This window comes from Phyllobates terribilis, unplaced genomic scaffold, assembly GCF_046119375.1.
Source record: "Phyllobates terribilis strain yellow unplaced genomic scaffold, ASM4611937v1 Scaffold_130__1_contigs__length_5004896, whole genome shotgun sequence".
Lineage (NCBI taxonomy): Eukaryota > Metazoa > Chordata > Amphibia > Anura > Dendrobatidae > Phyllobates > Phyllobates terribilis.
In genome coordinates, this window is record NW_027362890.1 from 273791 (window position 1) to 290978 (window position 17188).

At 47.2% G+C, this 17188-nt stretch overlaps 1 protein-coding gene across 1 annotated transcript in view; it reads right to left on the reverse strand.

The window, feature by feature from the left end:
* The window catches only part of LOC141203898 (uncharacterized), a 252388-nt gene that overhangs the window by 158092 nt on the left and 77108 nt on the right, over positions 1-17188 (reverse strand). The window contains exon 13 of the mRNA XM_073663871.1: positions 1707-3432. Coding sequence (XP_073519972.1) covers positions 1707-3432 — 1726 coding nt within the window. The remainder of the gene's footprint in view (positions 1-1706; positions 3433-17188) is intronic.

Genomic DNA, 17188 nt, shown 5'->3' on the forward strand with positions numbered 1-17188 from the left:
GCTTTAATTTGCCTGGTCACCGACTGATTTGTGACTTGCCCACACGCTGTAATTCGACCTTTCATATGTTGGCAAGACTTAGTGAGAAGCAGAGGGCAGTGGCTGAATTCCAACTTCTCAATGCCCGTCAGAGTAACACTCAGCCCCACACATAACAACTGCCGAGTGGGTGTGGATCGCTGACATATGTGAGGTTCTTCAAAACTGAATACTGCACCAAGATAGTGAGCGCTAATGATGCTATTATCAGCGTAACCATCCTGCTGCTCTGTCTATTAAAACGTTTGCTGCAGAATCTCAAAGAGGAAGCCTTGAATGCCAAGCAGGTGGCTATGTAGCAAGGTTTTACAGTGGCTGATACCACACAGCCCAGCCTCAGACAATATTCTCAGGCCACATTGGGTGATGACAAGGAACAGGAGGAGGATCAGGAGTTTTTGGTCTGCGCTACAGAGGGGACTCCCAATCCCAGCTTAACGCCTGTCCAGCATGGAAGGCCTGAAGAGGAGGAGGAAGAGGAGGAGACAATGCCATGTGAGGAGAAGAGGATGGTTAATCTTCGTCCTCGTGGGGACACTGAACGTTTGACTCGTTGTAGTCTGCCACACATGGCACAGTTCATGTCCAGATGCCTTTCCCAAGACCCTTGCGTGGTGGACCATTTGTCCACCATTAAATACTGGCTGTGTAACTTTCTTGACCCACTGTACAAGGAGAAATTTCTTTCTCTCATGACGGAGGCAGACGTGACATTTTCAGTGCATGCATGACAGAGGGAGGTTGTTGAAGAGTTGCTGAAGAGATTACCCTCAGAGGTACTGGCTCTTTTCACCCACAAGGATTACAGGGGAAGGACACGCACGCCATGTGCAACTCGGGGTGGGGGGGGGGGGTCCACCAACTGGGCCATTTTCATGAAACCATCACATCAGCAAGGGCTATCTGTGGGTATAACTATGACAAGGAGGGAGAAGTCAACCAAGATGGCGAAGAAGTACTTACGTGACCATACCAGCATCCTTCCTGATTCTGCAGTGCCGTTTAACTATTGGTTGTCCAAGCTGCACACATGGCCCGACCTCTCCTTGTATGCCTTGGAGTTGCTGCCATGACCTGTCGCAAGGGTATTGTCTGAGCGAGTTTTTAGTTCGGCCTCTGAAATCATAACGGATAGGCGCATAGGCCTGTCAATGGAAAATGCAGACAGGCCGACTCTTCTAAAATTGAACAAGGGCTGGATTTCCTTTTGTAATCCCAATGGATGACAGCAACCCAACGTAAATGCAGCTCAAATGTTCTTTTTTGGAAGTTGTCTTCACGTCCATCCCTTACCATCCAAACCCATTTTGTTCTGGAAATCATGTCCTACTCCTCCAGCAACAAGTACTTAATGGTCATATACAGTGGGCACGGAAAGTATTCAGACCCCTTCAAATTTTTCACTCTTTGTTTCATTGCAGCCATTTGGTAAATTCTAAAAAGTTCATTTTTTCTCATTAAAGTCCACTCTGCACCCCATCTTCACTGAAAAAAACAGAAATGTAGAAATTTTTGCAAATTTATTAAAAAAGAAAAACTGAAATATCACATGGTCATAAGTATTCAGACCCTTTGCGTATTTGGTTTCTTGATTTGTAAAAAAAAAAACGAATGAAGAAAATCTTAAAATTATTGGATTAAAAAAAAAATAGGAAAAAGGATTCTACCCTGTGTGGGTTCTCTGGTGCTTAACCAAATCTGATTTCTTTGCAAAACATTTCTCACATTTTGAACATGAAAAAGTCTTCTCATCTTTGTGAGTTCTGTGATGGTTGATAAGATTTGATTGCTGTAAAAAACCTTTCCCACATTCAGAACATGAAAAAGGCTTCTCCCCTGTGTGGGTTCTCTGGTGCTTAACCAAAGCTGGTTTCTGGTTAAAACATTTCCCACATTCTGAACATGAAAAAGGCTTCTCCCCTATGTGAATTCTCTGGTGCTTAACCAAAACTGATTTACACTTAAAATGTTTCCCACATTCTGAACATGAAAAAGGCTTCTCCCCTGTGTGAGTTCTCTGGTGTAGGATAAGATGTACTTTCCGGTTGAAACATTTCCCACATTCTGAACAGGAAAAAGGATTCTCCCCTGTGTGGGTTCTCTGGTGCTTAATCAAAGCTGATTTCCGGTTAAAACATTTCCCACATTCGGAGCATGAAAAAGGCTTCTCCCCTGTGTGAATTCTCTGGTGATTAATCAAGTCTGATCTCAGATTAAAACATTTCCCACATTCTGAACATGAAAAAGGCTTCTCCCCTGTGTGGGTTCTCTGGTGCTTAACCAAAGCTGGTTTCTGGTTAAAACATTTCCCACATTCTGAACATGAAAAAGGCTTCTCCCCTGTGTGAATTCTCTGGTGCTTAATCAAATCTGATCTCTGATTAAAACATTTCCCACATTCTGAACATGAAAAAGGCTTCTCCCCTGTGTGAGTTCTGTGATGGTTGATAAGATTTGATTGCTGTAAAAAACCTTTCCCACATTCTGAACATGAAAAAGGCTTCTCCCCTGTGTGGGTTCTCTGGTGCTTAACCAAAGCTGATTTCTGGTTAAAACATTTCCCACATTCTGAACATGAAAAAGGCTTCTCCCCTGTGTGAATTCTCTGGTGATTAATCAAGTCTGATCTCTGATTAAAACATTTCCCACATTCTGAACATGAAAAAGGCTTCTCCCCTGTGTGGGTTCTCTGGTGCTTAACCAAAGCTGGTTTCTGGTTAAAACATTTCCCACATTCTGAACATGAAAAAGGCTTCTCCCCTGTGTGAATTCTCTGGTGCTTAATCAAATCTGATCTCTGATTAAAACATTTCCCACATTCTGAACATGAAAAAGGCTTCTCCCCTGTGTGAGTTCTCTGGTGATTAACAAGGATCCAATTTTGGTTAAAACATTTCCCACATTCTGAACAGGAAAAAGGCTTCTCCCCTGTGTGAGTTCTCTGGTGTAGGATAAGATGTGATTTCCGTTTAAAACAATTCCCACATTCTGTACATGAAAAAGGCTTCTCCCCTGTGTGTATGTCAAAATCTGATTTCTGGTTAAAACATCTCCCACATTTGGAACAAGAAAATCTATTGTCCCCTGTGTGTATTTTTTGACTTATAGACTTTTCGAGGGTAAAACTCTTTCCATATTCTGAACCTGAAAATGTCTTCTGTGCTTTAGGAGCAGTTCGTTTTGTAATGCTTATTTTTTTATTTTGATTTTCCTTAGTGGTCGGTAATGAATCAGAAGACAGGACCTGTTTCATAGGATCAGACGACAGATCTTTGCTGTGAAGGGATGATGGTAGATCTGGAGTAATGGCATTCACTTCAATTGTATCCAGTGGGATCTTAAGATTGTCCGATTTAAAAATCTCCTGTCCCTCTGATCTTCTGGTACAGTCATCTGACGAGAAAAAAACAATTATTAATTTTGAATAAAATATCCTTGAAATTTATATTTTTTGAACATTTCTACTTAAAATGTCTAAACACACACATTCCTGGGCTACATATTAGACACAAATCTAAAAAATAGAGGAATATTTTAAATATTCTTCTATTTTTTAGATTTGTGTCTAATAAAACTGATTTTTAAACTTGAGGTATCTCTTCATTTTCCTGGACTAGCATGTAGCCCAAGGATGTGTTTATTTAGATTGATTTAGAAGTGGTATGCAATCTTTATTTATTTTTCTACGGATTCTTATGTTAATTGTACTTAAGATGTCTGTAGAAATGGCAAGTTATTGACAGAATGACAGTTCACAGTTTAATAGAAAACTTCATAGGATGAACCAGTGGAGCGCGGTGTCCAACTCTTTGTTCATTCTGCCTCAAAAATATGGAATAAGAAGCCACCAAACAATGTTATGTAGGCAAAAATGATACCAATAAAAACTTCTACTCAACCGGCAAAAAACAAACCCCATTCAGGTCCATCATCTGTCTATGGAAAAACAGAGGTTTCCACATTATTCATGGCTCAGAGAAAAGAAACATGACTTCCATAAACCTGTCCAGCAATATCCGCTCTCCCAAAGTCAGATCTCCCCCTCTCTTCTGAGCCTTGCAGTGCATCCAAACCACATTTATCATCCATGTATTTGGCATTACTATAGTTAGAAGTACCCTCTTCATTTACGGTGTGTGTCTCCTGGAGCACAATCTGGACACTATGTGTTGGGGAATAAAATGGAATATTTGAAGTTTTTACTCTCCAACATCCACTGTGAGCTAATTTCTGAAAAGTGTCTGTGTAGTCAAAATAATCACTACTCCTATAGATTAATTCACTGAGGGTTATAATTTCGAAAATGGAGTCACTTTATGGTGATATCTACTGCACTGGTTTTCTGCCATTTTGTCATATCAGGGCTTATGCAGTTGGTGTGTCCCATCTCCTCTGGGATCTGCTCCTGTGACGTCTGCTTCTCCCACCAGGCACCACCTTATTCATTCTGCAGGTGGCGCTGGTGATGGAGGAGACGTCAGAACCAGAAGCTCTGGGGGGCACAGGCTCTGTCCAGCCCCTAAGATTAGGGTTCCTGAGACCTGTAGTACCATCCAGTCTGGCAGTATGGGTGTGTGTGCTGTCCAGCTGGAGTAATCTGCTCCCTGCTTCAGCCAATTGGAAAGCACCGCACCCTACTAAAGCTGGAAGTGTAGCACCCCGAGGGTTCGGCCGCTGCAGGGGTATTGCACCTCAGACCAGAGGTGTGATATTCCACTCCCAGGTAAGGATGGAGTATGGACCAGGGCTCAGTTAGCTGCATACAGCACACACACCCCATTTCCGAGGGACAGCTCAATGGTGCTCCCACTAGACAGAAGTGCAGGCACGACCGACCATGTCCCTGCCTGGAGTGGGGAGGGGGGTGGAACACCCAGTGCTGTAGGGGCAGATAGGAGTTGGTTCCTGAGCGTAGGTAGGAGCCCATTGGTTGCTGGTCACCTGGGCTCATGGTCAGAGGGAAGTATAAAAGGTGGGCACCATGATAGATCTAGGTTCTGTCCAGAGAGGAGAAGACAGGGAGTAGAGGCTCTGTAGGAGCTCTACTCCAGAAGGGCCTAGTGAGAGGCCGAGGAGGAGGTGAAGGGGAGCTGTGGTGCCACCTGAGCCCAGCTCCACGAGAAAGGGAGGAGAGGAAGGAACAGGAAAGACGGAGGAGAGACAGAGAAACAGAAGGGCTCAGGAACAAGAAGGTGGAAGGGACCCTAAGAACCCACGAGAATCCAGGGTGAAGGGTCAGGCAGATTAAGGGTACCGGATCCCAAGTTGGTGGAGGAGAAACTACCCTCAGCCAAAGACCGGTCGTCGTGATCATATATTGGTGCGACACCTCATCAAACCTGCTAGGAAGGCACCATATAGGACAGCGGAGGACGGGGCCCACGTTTAACCGCACAGGTCCGCGGCAGCTGGACAAAAGTGGGTCACTGGTGAGGCAGGCCAGAGAAAGGATAAAAGGGGGTCCTGTGCCATGCTCCTGAACTGCCTGGGAGTTGACCGAGCCCCTCACCTGGTGGACGCAGCACGGCTCGGGCGGTCACTGCTGACAGAAGTGACCCGGAACAAACGAACTGTGAGTAAAGACCCTGGACTGTAACTTGTTGTCTGTGTGCTCCTTCGCGCCTCCAGCACTATTAGCACCGGGATTCGCGCTACCATCACTCCCACCATCCACCACACTGCCCTGGGGCTGCACTCTTCCCGTGAGGAGTCACATCACCTCAGCTGCACCCATCATCAGCCCCAGCGGTCTGCCCTGCAGCGGCGGTTCCTAATGACCGCGAATCCACGGGTGGCGTAGTCGGACTTTATCATCAGTACGTAGCAGACTACCATTGGTCTGACCACCCTGAGCCGCGGGACCGGGCCGCCACTACTACTCCCAGCGTCTCCCTATCGCCCGGTTCCGCGTGCCCCATGGCCCAGGGGGCGAGTCAGCTTTGGAGTAGTCGGCAGGATTAAGTGCCCGCTAATAACGGGTACTGCGCGCCTGAAGAGAAAGAGACTGTTTAATTGAGATTGATTGTTTCACTGTGTTGGAAAATGGCGCCCGCCCTAGAAGAACGAGCGCCATAATGTGCGCGCCAAAAGACCACAGGAGGCCACCTCCCATCGTGGGCCAGGTCCCAGAATGGCGCCAAAGGAGAAGCCCGCCCCCAACAACCATGAGCATGGCGGTAGAAGTGTCTGTCAATGTGGGGGGGCTGCCCCTGAAAGAGATTGTCACCAAGTTGCCCCAGGGCCACCCCCAATGGGGGTGGGAAGAGAAGAAAACTGTGGGGCAGGGCGCGGTCTGGATCAGTCCAGACAGACCGCACCCGGGAATGGACGCATTGAGCAGCACCAGCATCTTGGCCCGAAGCCTGCTGCAGGCTGAACTGTCCTGCAGCCTAGCGGAAGTCCTAGTACAGCTCCCCCGAGACCCGGAGCGTGCGCAAGCTGCACTGGAGGACCTGGAGCGGAGGATGGTCCGAGAGCAGCGGGGTGCGCTCATCGAGTGGAGGGAGGAACTGGCCCAGCAGGCTGAGACCCACCAGCGGCAGGTACTACCCGCACCCCGGGGTCCGCCTGCCTCTGAGGACAGAGCAGGAGAAGTGAAGGCCGGAGGCGGCGCCGCAGAGGAAGCTGTGGAGACCAAGGCAAGTACAGGGGACGTCACCACCCCAGGCCCAGCAGCTGCAAGCCTGCCCCAGCCTCCCGTCGCAGCACCCGAAGCCCCACTCACCGCGCCTGTTGCCGCGCCGCCACTGCTCCCAGCTAGGCCTCAAGCGGCGAGCGCCGCGGCCACGCCCCGCCCGGCGCCACGCCCCTTGACCCCGGGCGCCGTAAAGCATGAAGCATCATCGGCCCGGTCGCAAGGCCTGGATGACCCGGGTTCCATCGCTAAGCCTGCGCCCCTGTCCCGGACGGGACTAACATCGGACGCCACCAAGAGACCCCCAGCCTGGTCGCAAGGCCGAGTGCCCCCGGGCGCTGCTCCCAGATCAGGTCCCTCCACTATACCACGACTGGGTGTGGACCTGATTGCCCATCATACCGGTCCGGATGGACTGCCGCTGGAGTGGCCGGCTGAGGTAATCAGCAGTCAGCCATGGAAGGCCCAGCCCCCGCGCGAGCCTCTGATACCGGCTCCAGAACCCGTGGAGGTCACCCTACCCCCACTGGAGGACGTCCAATTTGCGTGGGACCCCACCGGCGAGAACTTGATGGGGTTCTCTCAAGAGACCCGGGCAGACGCGGTCCGTCGTCTGGAGGCCTGTCATCAGCAACTGGCAACCTTTGAGCGGGAGCGACGAGAGAGGCGCGTCAGAGAGGAACGGCTCCAAGCCCAGAGTGCTGAGCAAAAACGCAAGGCCCGCCAAGACCCCCAAGCAGCCCGTGGTCCCCGAATCACCGGGACCATAGTCAAATTTCACATGGAGAACGGCTGGGGTTTCATCAGGGGCCCAGAAACCGCAGGCGACGTCTTTGTGACCCGCAGGGACGTCGAAAGTCATCTACCTGAGGGACATTGTGGCCGTGACTTGTACCCTGGTGATGTGGTCACCTTCACCCGCCACGTAGGTGCAAAAGGACCGTACGCCCTACATGTTCATAGGCTTACTGAGGAGGAACTACAACACCGCGGCTATGAGGAGAGCCAAGAGGACCCGGACGGGTCTGAAGAACCATATGAGGAGGAGGAAGGAGCATATGGAGGACACCGCTACTAGTAAGTAGCAAAGTACCTGTGTACATAGTTACCCGTCAGGATATCAGAATTGTTTTTGGGACTGTTCCCATCTTGAAAGTGTGGTCCCCGTTGGGACAAGTACTGAACTGTTACCTGTGTGCCCCTCATCCCCTAACAGGCTGAGGACTGTGAGCAGCCATTTCCCTTCCCAAAACTGGCCGAGGACTGAGAGCGGCCACCCCTTGTACATAGTTGCGCTTCCTAAAGCGCCCCCTACTGGTTTTATAAAAAAGACTGCAAAGTCAACCTCAAGACATGTTTACTGGACTGTTGCACTTAGAAGAAGAAAGAACACCTGGTCGCAAGTTGCACCGCGGCCATGATACAAGAATATGTTTTGCCTAAAAATGTTTTATATGAGAAGTTTAATATGCTGCTAGAAAATGTTTTACGTAATCTTGAAACCGTTTTATATGACAAAGTGACAAAAGAGTTCCAGTAGTGTTAAAAATATTTTATAGTGCCTGGTGAAAGAAAAGTGTGTCCCATAAAGGGAACTGAACCGTATTGTCTGTTTCTAAATGTAAAAAGTTATTGGAAAAGTTTTTGCATGTCCTGTACTTAACTGTTTTTGCTCTTTTCCAGCCCGAGGACGTGCTGTGCTTTACCAGGGGGGAATGTAGCGCCCCGAGGGTTCGGCCGCTGCAGGGGTATTGCACCTCAGACCAGAGGTGTGATATTCCACTCCCAGGTAAGGATGGAGTATGGACCAGGGCTCAGTTAGCTGCATACAGCACACACACCCCATTTCCGAGGGACAGCTCAACGGTGCTCCCACTAGACAGAAGTGCAGGCACGACCGACCATGTCCCTGCCTGGAGTGGGGAGGGGGGTGGAATACCCAGTGCTGTAGGGGCAGATAGGAGTTGGTGTTGGTGTCTATTGTAGGGACAGATCTCCTGTCTTTCCTTAGTCTCTGTAGCAGATTATATCAGTAAGTCCAGCCATAAAAGAAAAAAAAAAAAAAATTTTCTCTAAGGAAAGACCTCCAGTTTTCCATCATGGTCTCGGTGCAAGATTTGGCTCAACGCTTGCAGGTACTCTCTCTGGAGGTGGCCAAGCTCCAACAACACGTGAGTAGCTGTTCTGGAGCGCATTTTGTGGAACCAAAGGTACGTCTGCCTGATCTATTTTTTGGCGAACAACAAGATTTTTTTTCTTTTAAAAATGCTTGTCTATTATATTTTCGTTTGAGACCCGGATCCTCTGATGATGAATCACAGCGCATAGGGTTCATAATGTCACTTTTGCGCAAAGATCCTCAGGGATGGGCCTTCTCTCTCCAACCTAGTGATCCGTGCTTTAGATCAGTGGATAGTTTTTTTTCTGCTTTGGGTTTGTTGTACGATGATCCTGATCGTGTCTCATCTGCTGAGTCTGAATTAAGATGTTTGAGGCAGGGATCAGGTAATGTGGAAAAATATTGTTCTCACTTCCGTCGGTGGTCTGCCCAGGTGGGGTGGAACGATTCAGCTTTGAAAAGCTTGTTTCTTGCAGGGCTAGGTGAAAGGGTTAAGGATTTACTGATTGCTTATCCCACACCTGGAAACTTGCAGGAGGCAATGCAATTAGCTATACGGGTGGACAGGAGACTGCGTGCAAGGGTTAATGAGAGCAAATCCTCTGCTATGTCAGCTCCGAGTCCTGAGAGGGTCTGTGCTGACAATGGAGAGCCGATGGAGATTGGGGCGATGGCACCCCGCTCTCAGGAAAAAGACCGCAGGCTTTCTGAAGGCTTGTGCTTCTATTGCGGAAATTCTGGTCATTTTATTAAGAGCTGTGTGCTTCGTATGAAGAAAGAAAAAAAAAATGGTCAGTCATGCCCGTATTGCCTGTTTAAATTCTAAGGGAGTATTCCTATCTGCCACTACTGCTGCTCAGGATGAAATAATTGAATTTCGGGTATTTGTGGATTGTGGATCTACTCTGAATGTGATTGATGGGGGATTCTTGGAAAAACTTAGATTAGAACCTAAAACTTTGTCATCCCCTATTGCTGTGGTTTCTGTCGATGGCTCTCCCTTGAAGAGTGTTACTCACAAGGTCTGTGAATTTCCCCTCACTATTAATGGTATTCATCAAGAGAATTTGGATTTGGTGGTATTGGATAATTTGCCTTCTCCAGTAATATTGGGGTTACCCTGGTTAAAATTGCACAATCCTGTACTGGATTGGTCTACCAATGAAATTAAGTCCTGGAGCCCTAAGTGTTATGACAAGTGTTGTAACGGGCGCATTGCTGCTGTGGATAGAGGGGAATTGCCTGTACCTATTCAGGATTTTTGGAGAGTTTTTTCTGAGGAGGAGTCGCAGGTTTTGCCTCCCCATAGAGACTATGATTGTACCATTGAATTTGTCCCTGGAGCGACTCTTCCTAAGAGTCGTTTATTTAATCTTACTATTCCTGAGAGAAAGGCTTTGGAGGAATACAATAAAAAAAAAAGATGGCGGTTTACGTCCTTGTCTGGACTTTCGTGAGATTAATAAAATTACTGTACGCAATCCTTACCCACTGCCATTGATTCATGATTTATTTAACCAGTTAGTGGGGGCCAAGTGGTTCTCTAAAATTGATCTCCGGGGGGCATACAATTTGTTGCGCATGAAGGAGGGTGATGAATGGAAGACTGCTTTTAACACTCCTGTGGGTCATTTTGAGAATCTGGTTATGCCTTTTGGTCTCACCAATGCTCCAGCATTTTTTCAGAATCTTATTAATGATATCCTTAGACCTTTAATCGGCAAAAATGTGGTTGTATATTTGGATGACATTTTGATTTATTCGCCGGATCTGGAGTCTCATTGGCGGAGCATACGTGAGGTATTACAGTTATTAATGGACAATTCGCTTTTTGCTAAGCTGGAGAAATGTGAGTTCGCTGTACAGAGAATTAGTTTTTTGGGCTACATTATCTCCAGTGAAGGTTTTGAGATGGACCCGGTTAAAGTTCAAGCTGTGCAGGAATGGCCTAGGCCTATTGGTTTGAAATCGATACAGAGGTTTTTGGGTTTCGCCAATTATTACAGAAAATTCATAAAAAATTTTTCTATTATTGTCAAACCGCTGACCGATCTCACCAGGAAAGGTGCTAATGCGGTTCAGTGGACTTCTGAGGCCATTGAAGCTTTTGTGTTTCTAAAGGAGAGGTTCACCTCTGCTCCCATCCTTATGCAGCCTGATGTGACTAAGCCGTTTTTGGTTGAGGTTGATGCTTCTTCGGTGGGGGTTGGTGCGGTGTTGTCTCAGGAAAACAAGGATGGAGTACATCCCTGTGCCTTTTTTCCCAAAAAATTTTCTGAGACTGAACTTAATTACGATATTGGTAATCGGGAATTGCTGGCGATTAAACTCGCATTTGAACACTGGCGTCATCTCTTGGAAGGTGCTGAATTTCCCATTCAGGTTTTCAAAATCTGATCTATCTTGATGCTGCCAAGCGCTTGAATGCCCGTCAGGCTAGGTGGGCACTTTTTTTCTCGCGGTTTAATTTTTCCGTTACTTACATCCCGGGTACCAAGAATGTTAAAGCGGATGCTTTGTCTCGCAGCTTTTCTCCCATGGTCGGTGTTGAGGAGGAAGAGGAGACCATTTTACAAGAAGGTGTTGTGATTGCTGCTTTGGACTCCGTTTTGGAGGATGAGATTCTTAAAGCACAGGAGAATGCCCCATCTAACACTCCCCATGGGAGGTTGTTTGTGCCTAGGACCTTTAGGAGAGATTTGTTTGTTGAGTGTCATGAGTCTCGGTTGGCAGGTCATCCAGGAATTTCTGAGACCAAGAGACTTGTGGGTCGCAGTTTTTGGTGGCCTGGAAGGCAGAAGGAAGTCATTAAGTGGGTGCGCCAATGTACTGTGTGTGCAAGATCCAAGTCTTCGCATGCTCCTGCTGCGGGGTTGCTTTGCCCTCTGGAGGTTCCTAGTGCACCTTGGACACATCTGGCTATGGACTTTATTACTGACCTTCCTCCCTCTGAAGGTTTCACGGTCATCTGGGTGGTCGTGGACCGTTTTAGCAAGATGTGTCACTTGGTTCCCTTCATTAAACTGCCTTACGCTAAGACACTCGCTAAGGCCTTTGTCAAGGAAATTGTCAGACTACATGGTGTTCCTACTGACATTGTTTCTGATAGGGGACCTCAGTTCGTGGCTCGTTTTTGGCGTGCCTTTTGTGACAGGTTGGGAGTTCATTTGTCGTTTTCATCCGGATATCATCCTGAGTCTAATGGCCAGACAGAAAGGAAGAACCAGGATGTTGAGCAGTTCTTGCGTTGTTTTGTGGCAGACAATCAAGAGGGGTGGTCTGAGTTTCTGCCACTTGCTGAATTTGCTCTTAACAACCATACATCGTCTTCTGCTGGGTGTTCGCCTTTTTTTTGTTGTTCTGGGAGACATCCGTCTTTTGGGTCATTCTCCAAATTGGTTTCGGCTGTGCCTGAGGAGGAGAGTTTTTCCGGTGATTTGGAGAGAGTTTGGACGGATGTGCGTGGTAATCTTCAGGAGGCTAACAAAAAATCTAAGAGGTACTTTGATAGGAAACGGCAAGAGGTATTGTTTGCTGTTGGTGACATGGTTTGGTTGTTCTCTAAGAATCTGCGATTGAGGATTCCTTCTAAAAAATTGGGTCCCAAGTTCGTAGGGCCCTTTAAGGTGCTTCAGATAGTTAACCAATCTGCTGTTAGGCTGGAGGTTCCTATGTCCTGGAGGATTAATCCGGTGTTTCATGTTTCTCTGTTGAAAAAAGCTGATGTGTCGGATGGTGACGCCTCTGCCACTGTTCCTCCGGTGGTGGAGGACGGGGAATATGAAATTTCCCGCATCCTAAATTCTAGACGGTATAGAGGGAGTTTGCAGTATCTCGTCGCTTGGAAGGGTTTTGGACCTGAGGATAACTCATGGGTGAGGGCGGATGATGTTTCTGCTTCCAGACTTGTCAGAGCGTTTCACAGGAGGTTTCCTGGTAAGCCTGGGCCTAGGGGATCCGGAGGATCCTCTTAGAAGAGGGGGTACTGTTACAACTCTCCTGTTAGTTTTTTTTTAGTTTGCTGGTCACATGACCATTTTTGCCTATTTAATCCGGCTCCGCCCTCCTGGCATTGCTGGACTTCATTGTATTTACTACTGTTGAGCTAGCTTGGTGCTCTGTTGCCGTTCTCTGTTAGTTTTGCTAGGTCTTCTGACCTCTATGCTTTTTGTTGTGTGTTTGTCTTTGACTGCTACAATTTCTGCTAGGGGGTGTCCAACTTATCCCAGTCCCTAGTTCTTGTAGGGATCCCTCCCTCACATCTATAGGTCTTCGTACAGACTAGCCGAGGACTTTAGCGGGTCTGATCGCAGGATCAGGTTCCCCGTTACATCGTAGGGATCTAGTTTAGTTCTATTGTAGGGACAGATCTCCTGTCTTTCCTTAGTCTCTGAAGCAGATCATAACAGTTGGTTCCTGAGCGTAGGTAGGAGCCCATTGGTTGCTGGTCACCTGGGCTCATGGTCAGAGGGAGGTATAAAAGGTGGGCACCATGATAGTTCTAGGTTCTGTCCAGAGAGGAGAAGACAGGGAGTAGAGGCTCTGTAGGAGCTATACTCCAGAAGGGCCTAGTGAAAGGCCGAGGAGGAGGTGAAGGGGAGCTGTGGTGCCACCTGAGCCCAGCTCCACGAGAAAGGGAGGAGAAGAAGGAACAGGAAAGACGGAGGAGAGACAGAGAAACAGAAGGGCTCAGGAACAAGAAGGTGGAAGGGACCCTAAGAACCCACGAGAATCCAGGGTGAAGGGTCAGGCAGATTAAGGGTACCGGATCCCAAGTTGGTGGAGGAGAAACTACCCTCAGCCAAAGACCGGTCGTCGTGATCATATATTGGTGCGACACCTCATCAAACCTGCTAGGAAGGCACCATATAGGACAGCGGAGGACGGGGCCCACGTTTAACCGCACAGGTCCGCGGCAGCTGGACAAAAGTGGGTCACTGGTGAGGCAGGCCAGAGAAAGGATAAAAGGGGGTCCTGTGCCATGCTCCTGAACTGCCTGGGAGTTGACCGAGCCCCTCATCTGGTGGACGCAGCACGGCTCGGGCGGTCACTGCTGACAGAAGTGACCCGGAACAAACGAACTGTGAGTAAAGACCCTGGACTGTAACTTGTTGTCTGTGTGCTCCTTCGCGCCTCCAGCACTATTAGCACCGGGACTCGTGCTACCATCACTCCCACCATCCACCACACTGCCCTGGGGCTGCACTCTTCCCGTGGGGAGTCACATCAGCTCAGCTGCACCCATCATCAGCCGCAGCTGTCTGCCCTGCAGCGGCGGTTCCTAATGACCGCGAATCCACGGGTGGCGTAGTCGGACTTTATCATCAGTACGTAGCAGACTACCATTGGTCTGACCACCCTGAGCCGCGGGACCGGGCCGCCACTACTACTCCCAGCGTCTCCCTATCGCCCGGTTCCGCGTGCCCCACGGCCCAGGGGGCGAGTCAGAAGCATATTGCCGGAAGCTGCCAGATCCAGCCTTGTTCTCCTCTGGTTCAGGCCTCTGTGATCAGCTCCCGGCTTGTGTATTGGTTTCCTGTTGTGACCCCGGCCCGTTTACTGACTACTCTTGTGTCTTCTTATCTTGTATTTTCTCTGCCCTCCTAGTTCTGACCCGGCTACCTGACTATTCTTCTTGGAGTTAAAGGGTGATAAGCAAGGCAATCCCTGGGATCTGGAGTATATAGCACCAAGTCTGTTTGTGGTGGCCATCTTTTGAGCTGCCAGGTGACCATGAACAGCGCCCTTAATGCATTGTGTCTGCAATATATTCCAGCAAGATCTGCATTCAAATAGCTAAATGGCGCTCCTTCCCATAATAATAATAATAATAAAAATAATAATCTTTATTTATCTAGCGCCAACATATTCCACAGCGCTTTACAATCCAGAGGTTCATATTCAACAGTCATAAGTAACATAGCTAAAGATAATACAATAATTAAAGCAAAAATAATGATGACCCTGCTCGTAAGAGCTTACAATCTACAATGAGGTGGGGGTGACACAATGTACAGGGGCTTATTTACAATGATGGTCCAGCCATCTTGAGGGGATGAGGGATAGATAAAGGCTGCATGAGCTCCTCACCAGCCAGTATCTGTAGTGCTTTTGGGTTCGGTGGAGAGTTATGTTTGGAGAAATAAAGGATGGGCTATAAGAATATACAGTAAAAGGACTTCGATTAGGGAATGTGATAGGCCGCCCTAAAAAGGTGTGTTTTTACGGAGCACCTAAAACTGTGTAAGTTGTGGTTCGTCCTTCTTAACCTGCCATGTGCCCAGACAGTAGTGTACAACCGTGTATAGGGGATTGTCGGATTCAAGAGAAGTTGGAAAATAATTTGTAAGGTCCATTTGTTTCCTATTATCCTTTGTGAAGAATTCCAGAATTATCACCACATAAAGTGACACACGTCAGATTTAAAAAATACAATGGAGCCGGATAACGAACACAAAACTGGCTGCTGGAAGGGGTTACATCAGAGTATTTTGTGAACTAACTACTGTAGTCACAACTGTGAGTATAGACAATAACACATCTACTGAAATGACTCAACCGTCTTAAAAATGAGTAACTAGTGGTGAAACCTCTCTGGGGTAATTAGAGTCTGGGGCTCGATGACTCTTCATAATCTAAACTATGATAAGGGCCAATATTTTCTGTCAGATGAGTTTCAAAAAGAAATAATAGACATTGAAAGATAACTTTTTTATAATAGTGCAGAGCTGAGGTGTCTTAAATTTAGACCTCGGGCTTTGGGAAGATGTAATGGAGACCTTCTTTTAAAGACTACCATGGAGTTACAGAGACAAATAAGTGAGTCAGGCTAATCCAACCACAACAAAGCTATCCTACAAAATGAACCTGTATAAAAAGATGGAATAAAAGATATGTTGCATCCCCAACAACAATGTATATATAAGGGAGAGCTCCAACACTAAACCGGAGATGCATTCTTATGGTGGACCATTGGAGCTACTATGAGTCCTGAGCAGAAGAGTAGAGAAAGTATTAGTGCTCCACATTTCAGGAGAGATTGTGCAGGAATCTGAATTCCTTAGGATTGAAAACCTAATGGAATTTATGACGTGGAGTGAATCCATGAAACCAGGGCTCGAGCCATGCCACCACATCTCCTGCAGGCGTGAATAGATGTATATTACAGCCATCAGCCACGCACAGCTTAGAGACATATCATGGCACAAGTGTAATGTTTTCTCTTTAGTTTATCACAATCCTGTTTGAAGTTAGTTGGTTTGAAAATAAATTGAAAGGTCAAGATGAAGGGAAACTCTGTTGTTATTATACAGAAATTCACACTTGGCCCTCACTGCACATTTAATGTTGTTGATCATAAAAGTGAAGTTGGGCCAGAAAGACTGGACCTGGTCTTGTAGGGACCATACGAGCACATTCAGCAGCACAGAAGGGAGGGAAGGTAGATTCATCCAATATCAGGGTTCTAGGAAGCCAACAGCATCTTTATCCTACGCTTTCTCTTCAAGTGATTTTCTCACTTGAATGCACATTCTACGTACGCTGTCATTTGGCTTTATAGTCTACCAAGCTGGGCAGGTAAAGGACAGCGTCTTCTAATCCCAGGGGGTAGGTGGATTCTCCAGTTTGTAAGTTCTACAGAAAAGGACTTTCACAATTACACATATCAAAGAAATATTGAAAATCTCTCTTCTCCTCCAAGCCACTCTTCCCTCCTCTCCTATAGTATTTGTCAAGCGATCAAGAGCTTACACTCTGAGAAGAGGCTAATATTCAAATGCTAGGACAAAAGGGAGCTACTAACCCAATTAACATGCAAGTGTATTTTCTAGTGGCACAGGCCTGCGACCAATATACACCTAGGTGAGAAAGATGTAGTTCATGCCTTAAAAGAATTCAACAGAAATCTGCAGTCTGGCCGGTACCGACACGAAATATGGAATATCTAAATGTCTATACTACCGATAATAATGGGGCCCCTATTTTTAGTGGCAGGGTCAGCCAAGGATCAATATGCATAACTTTCCATAGCTGTACGCACCTCCAGTGAGCAGTAATACAAAAGTACAAAATAACAGACCGCAGCTATGTCATGTGTGGTCTCTAAAGAAAGGTAAATTCATAATGGAAAATATGGTATCACTTTCGGGCTTCTGCGATCAACCAGTGTGAAGTTATCGCAGAAGCCAGATATGTTAATGAAAATATGAAAGCTGGAGCCCAGCCCACGTGTGGTCAGCACAGGAGGTGTGTGGGCAGGTTCCCTCTTCAGCATAAAAGACCCATCTGAAGATGGATCAGTATTCATTACCGGGGGGTATAGATTCTATAAGCAAGCGATCCCGTTCGATAACGGTCAAATCAATTGGATCGCCTCCCTTCCAGCTAGACTGGAT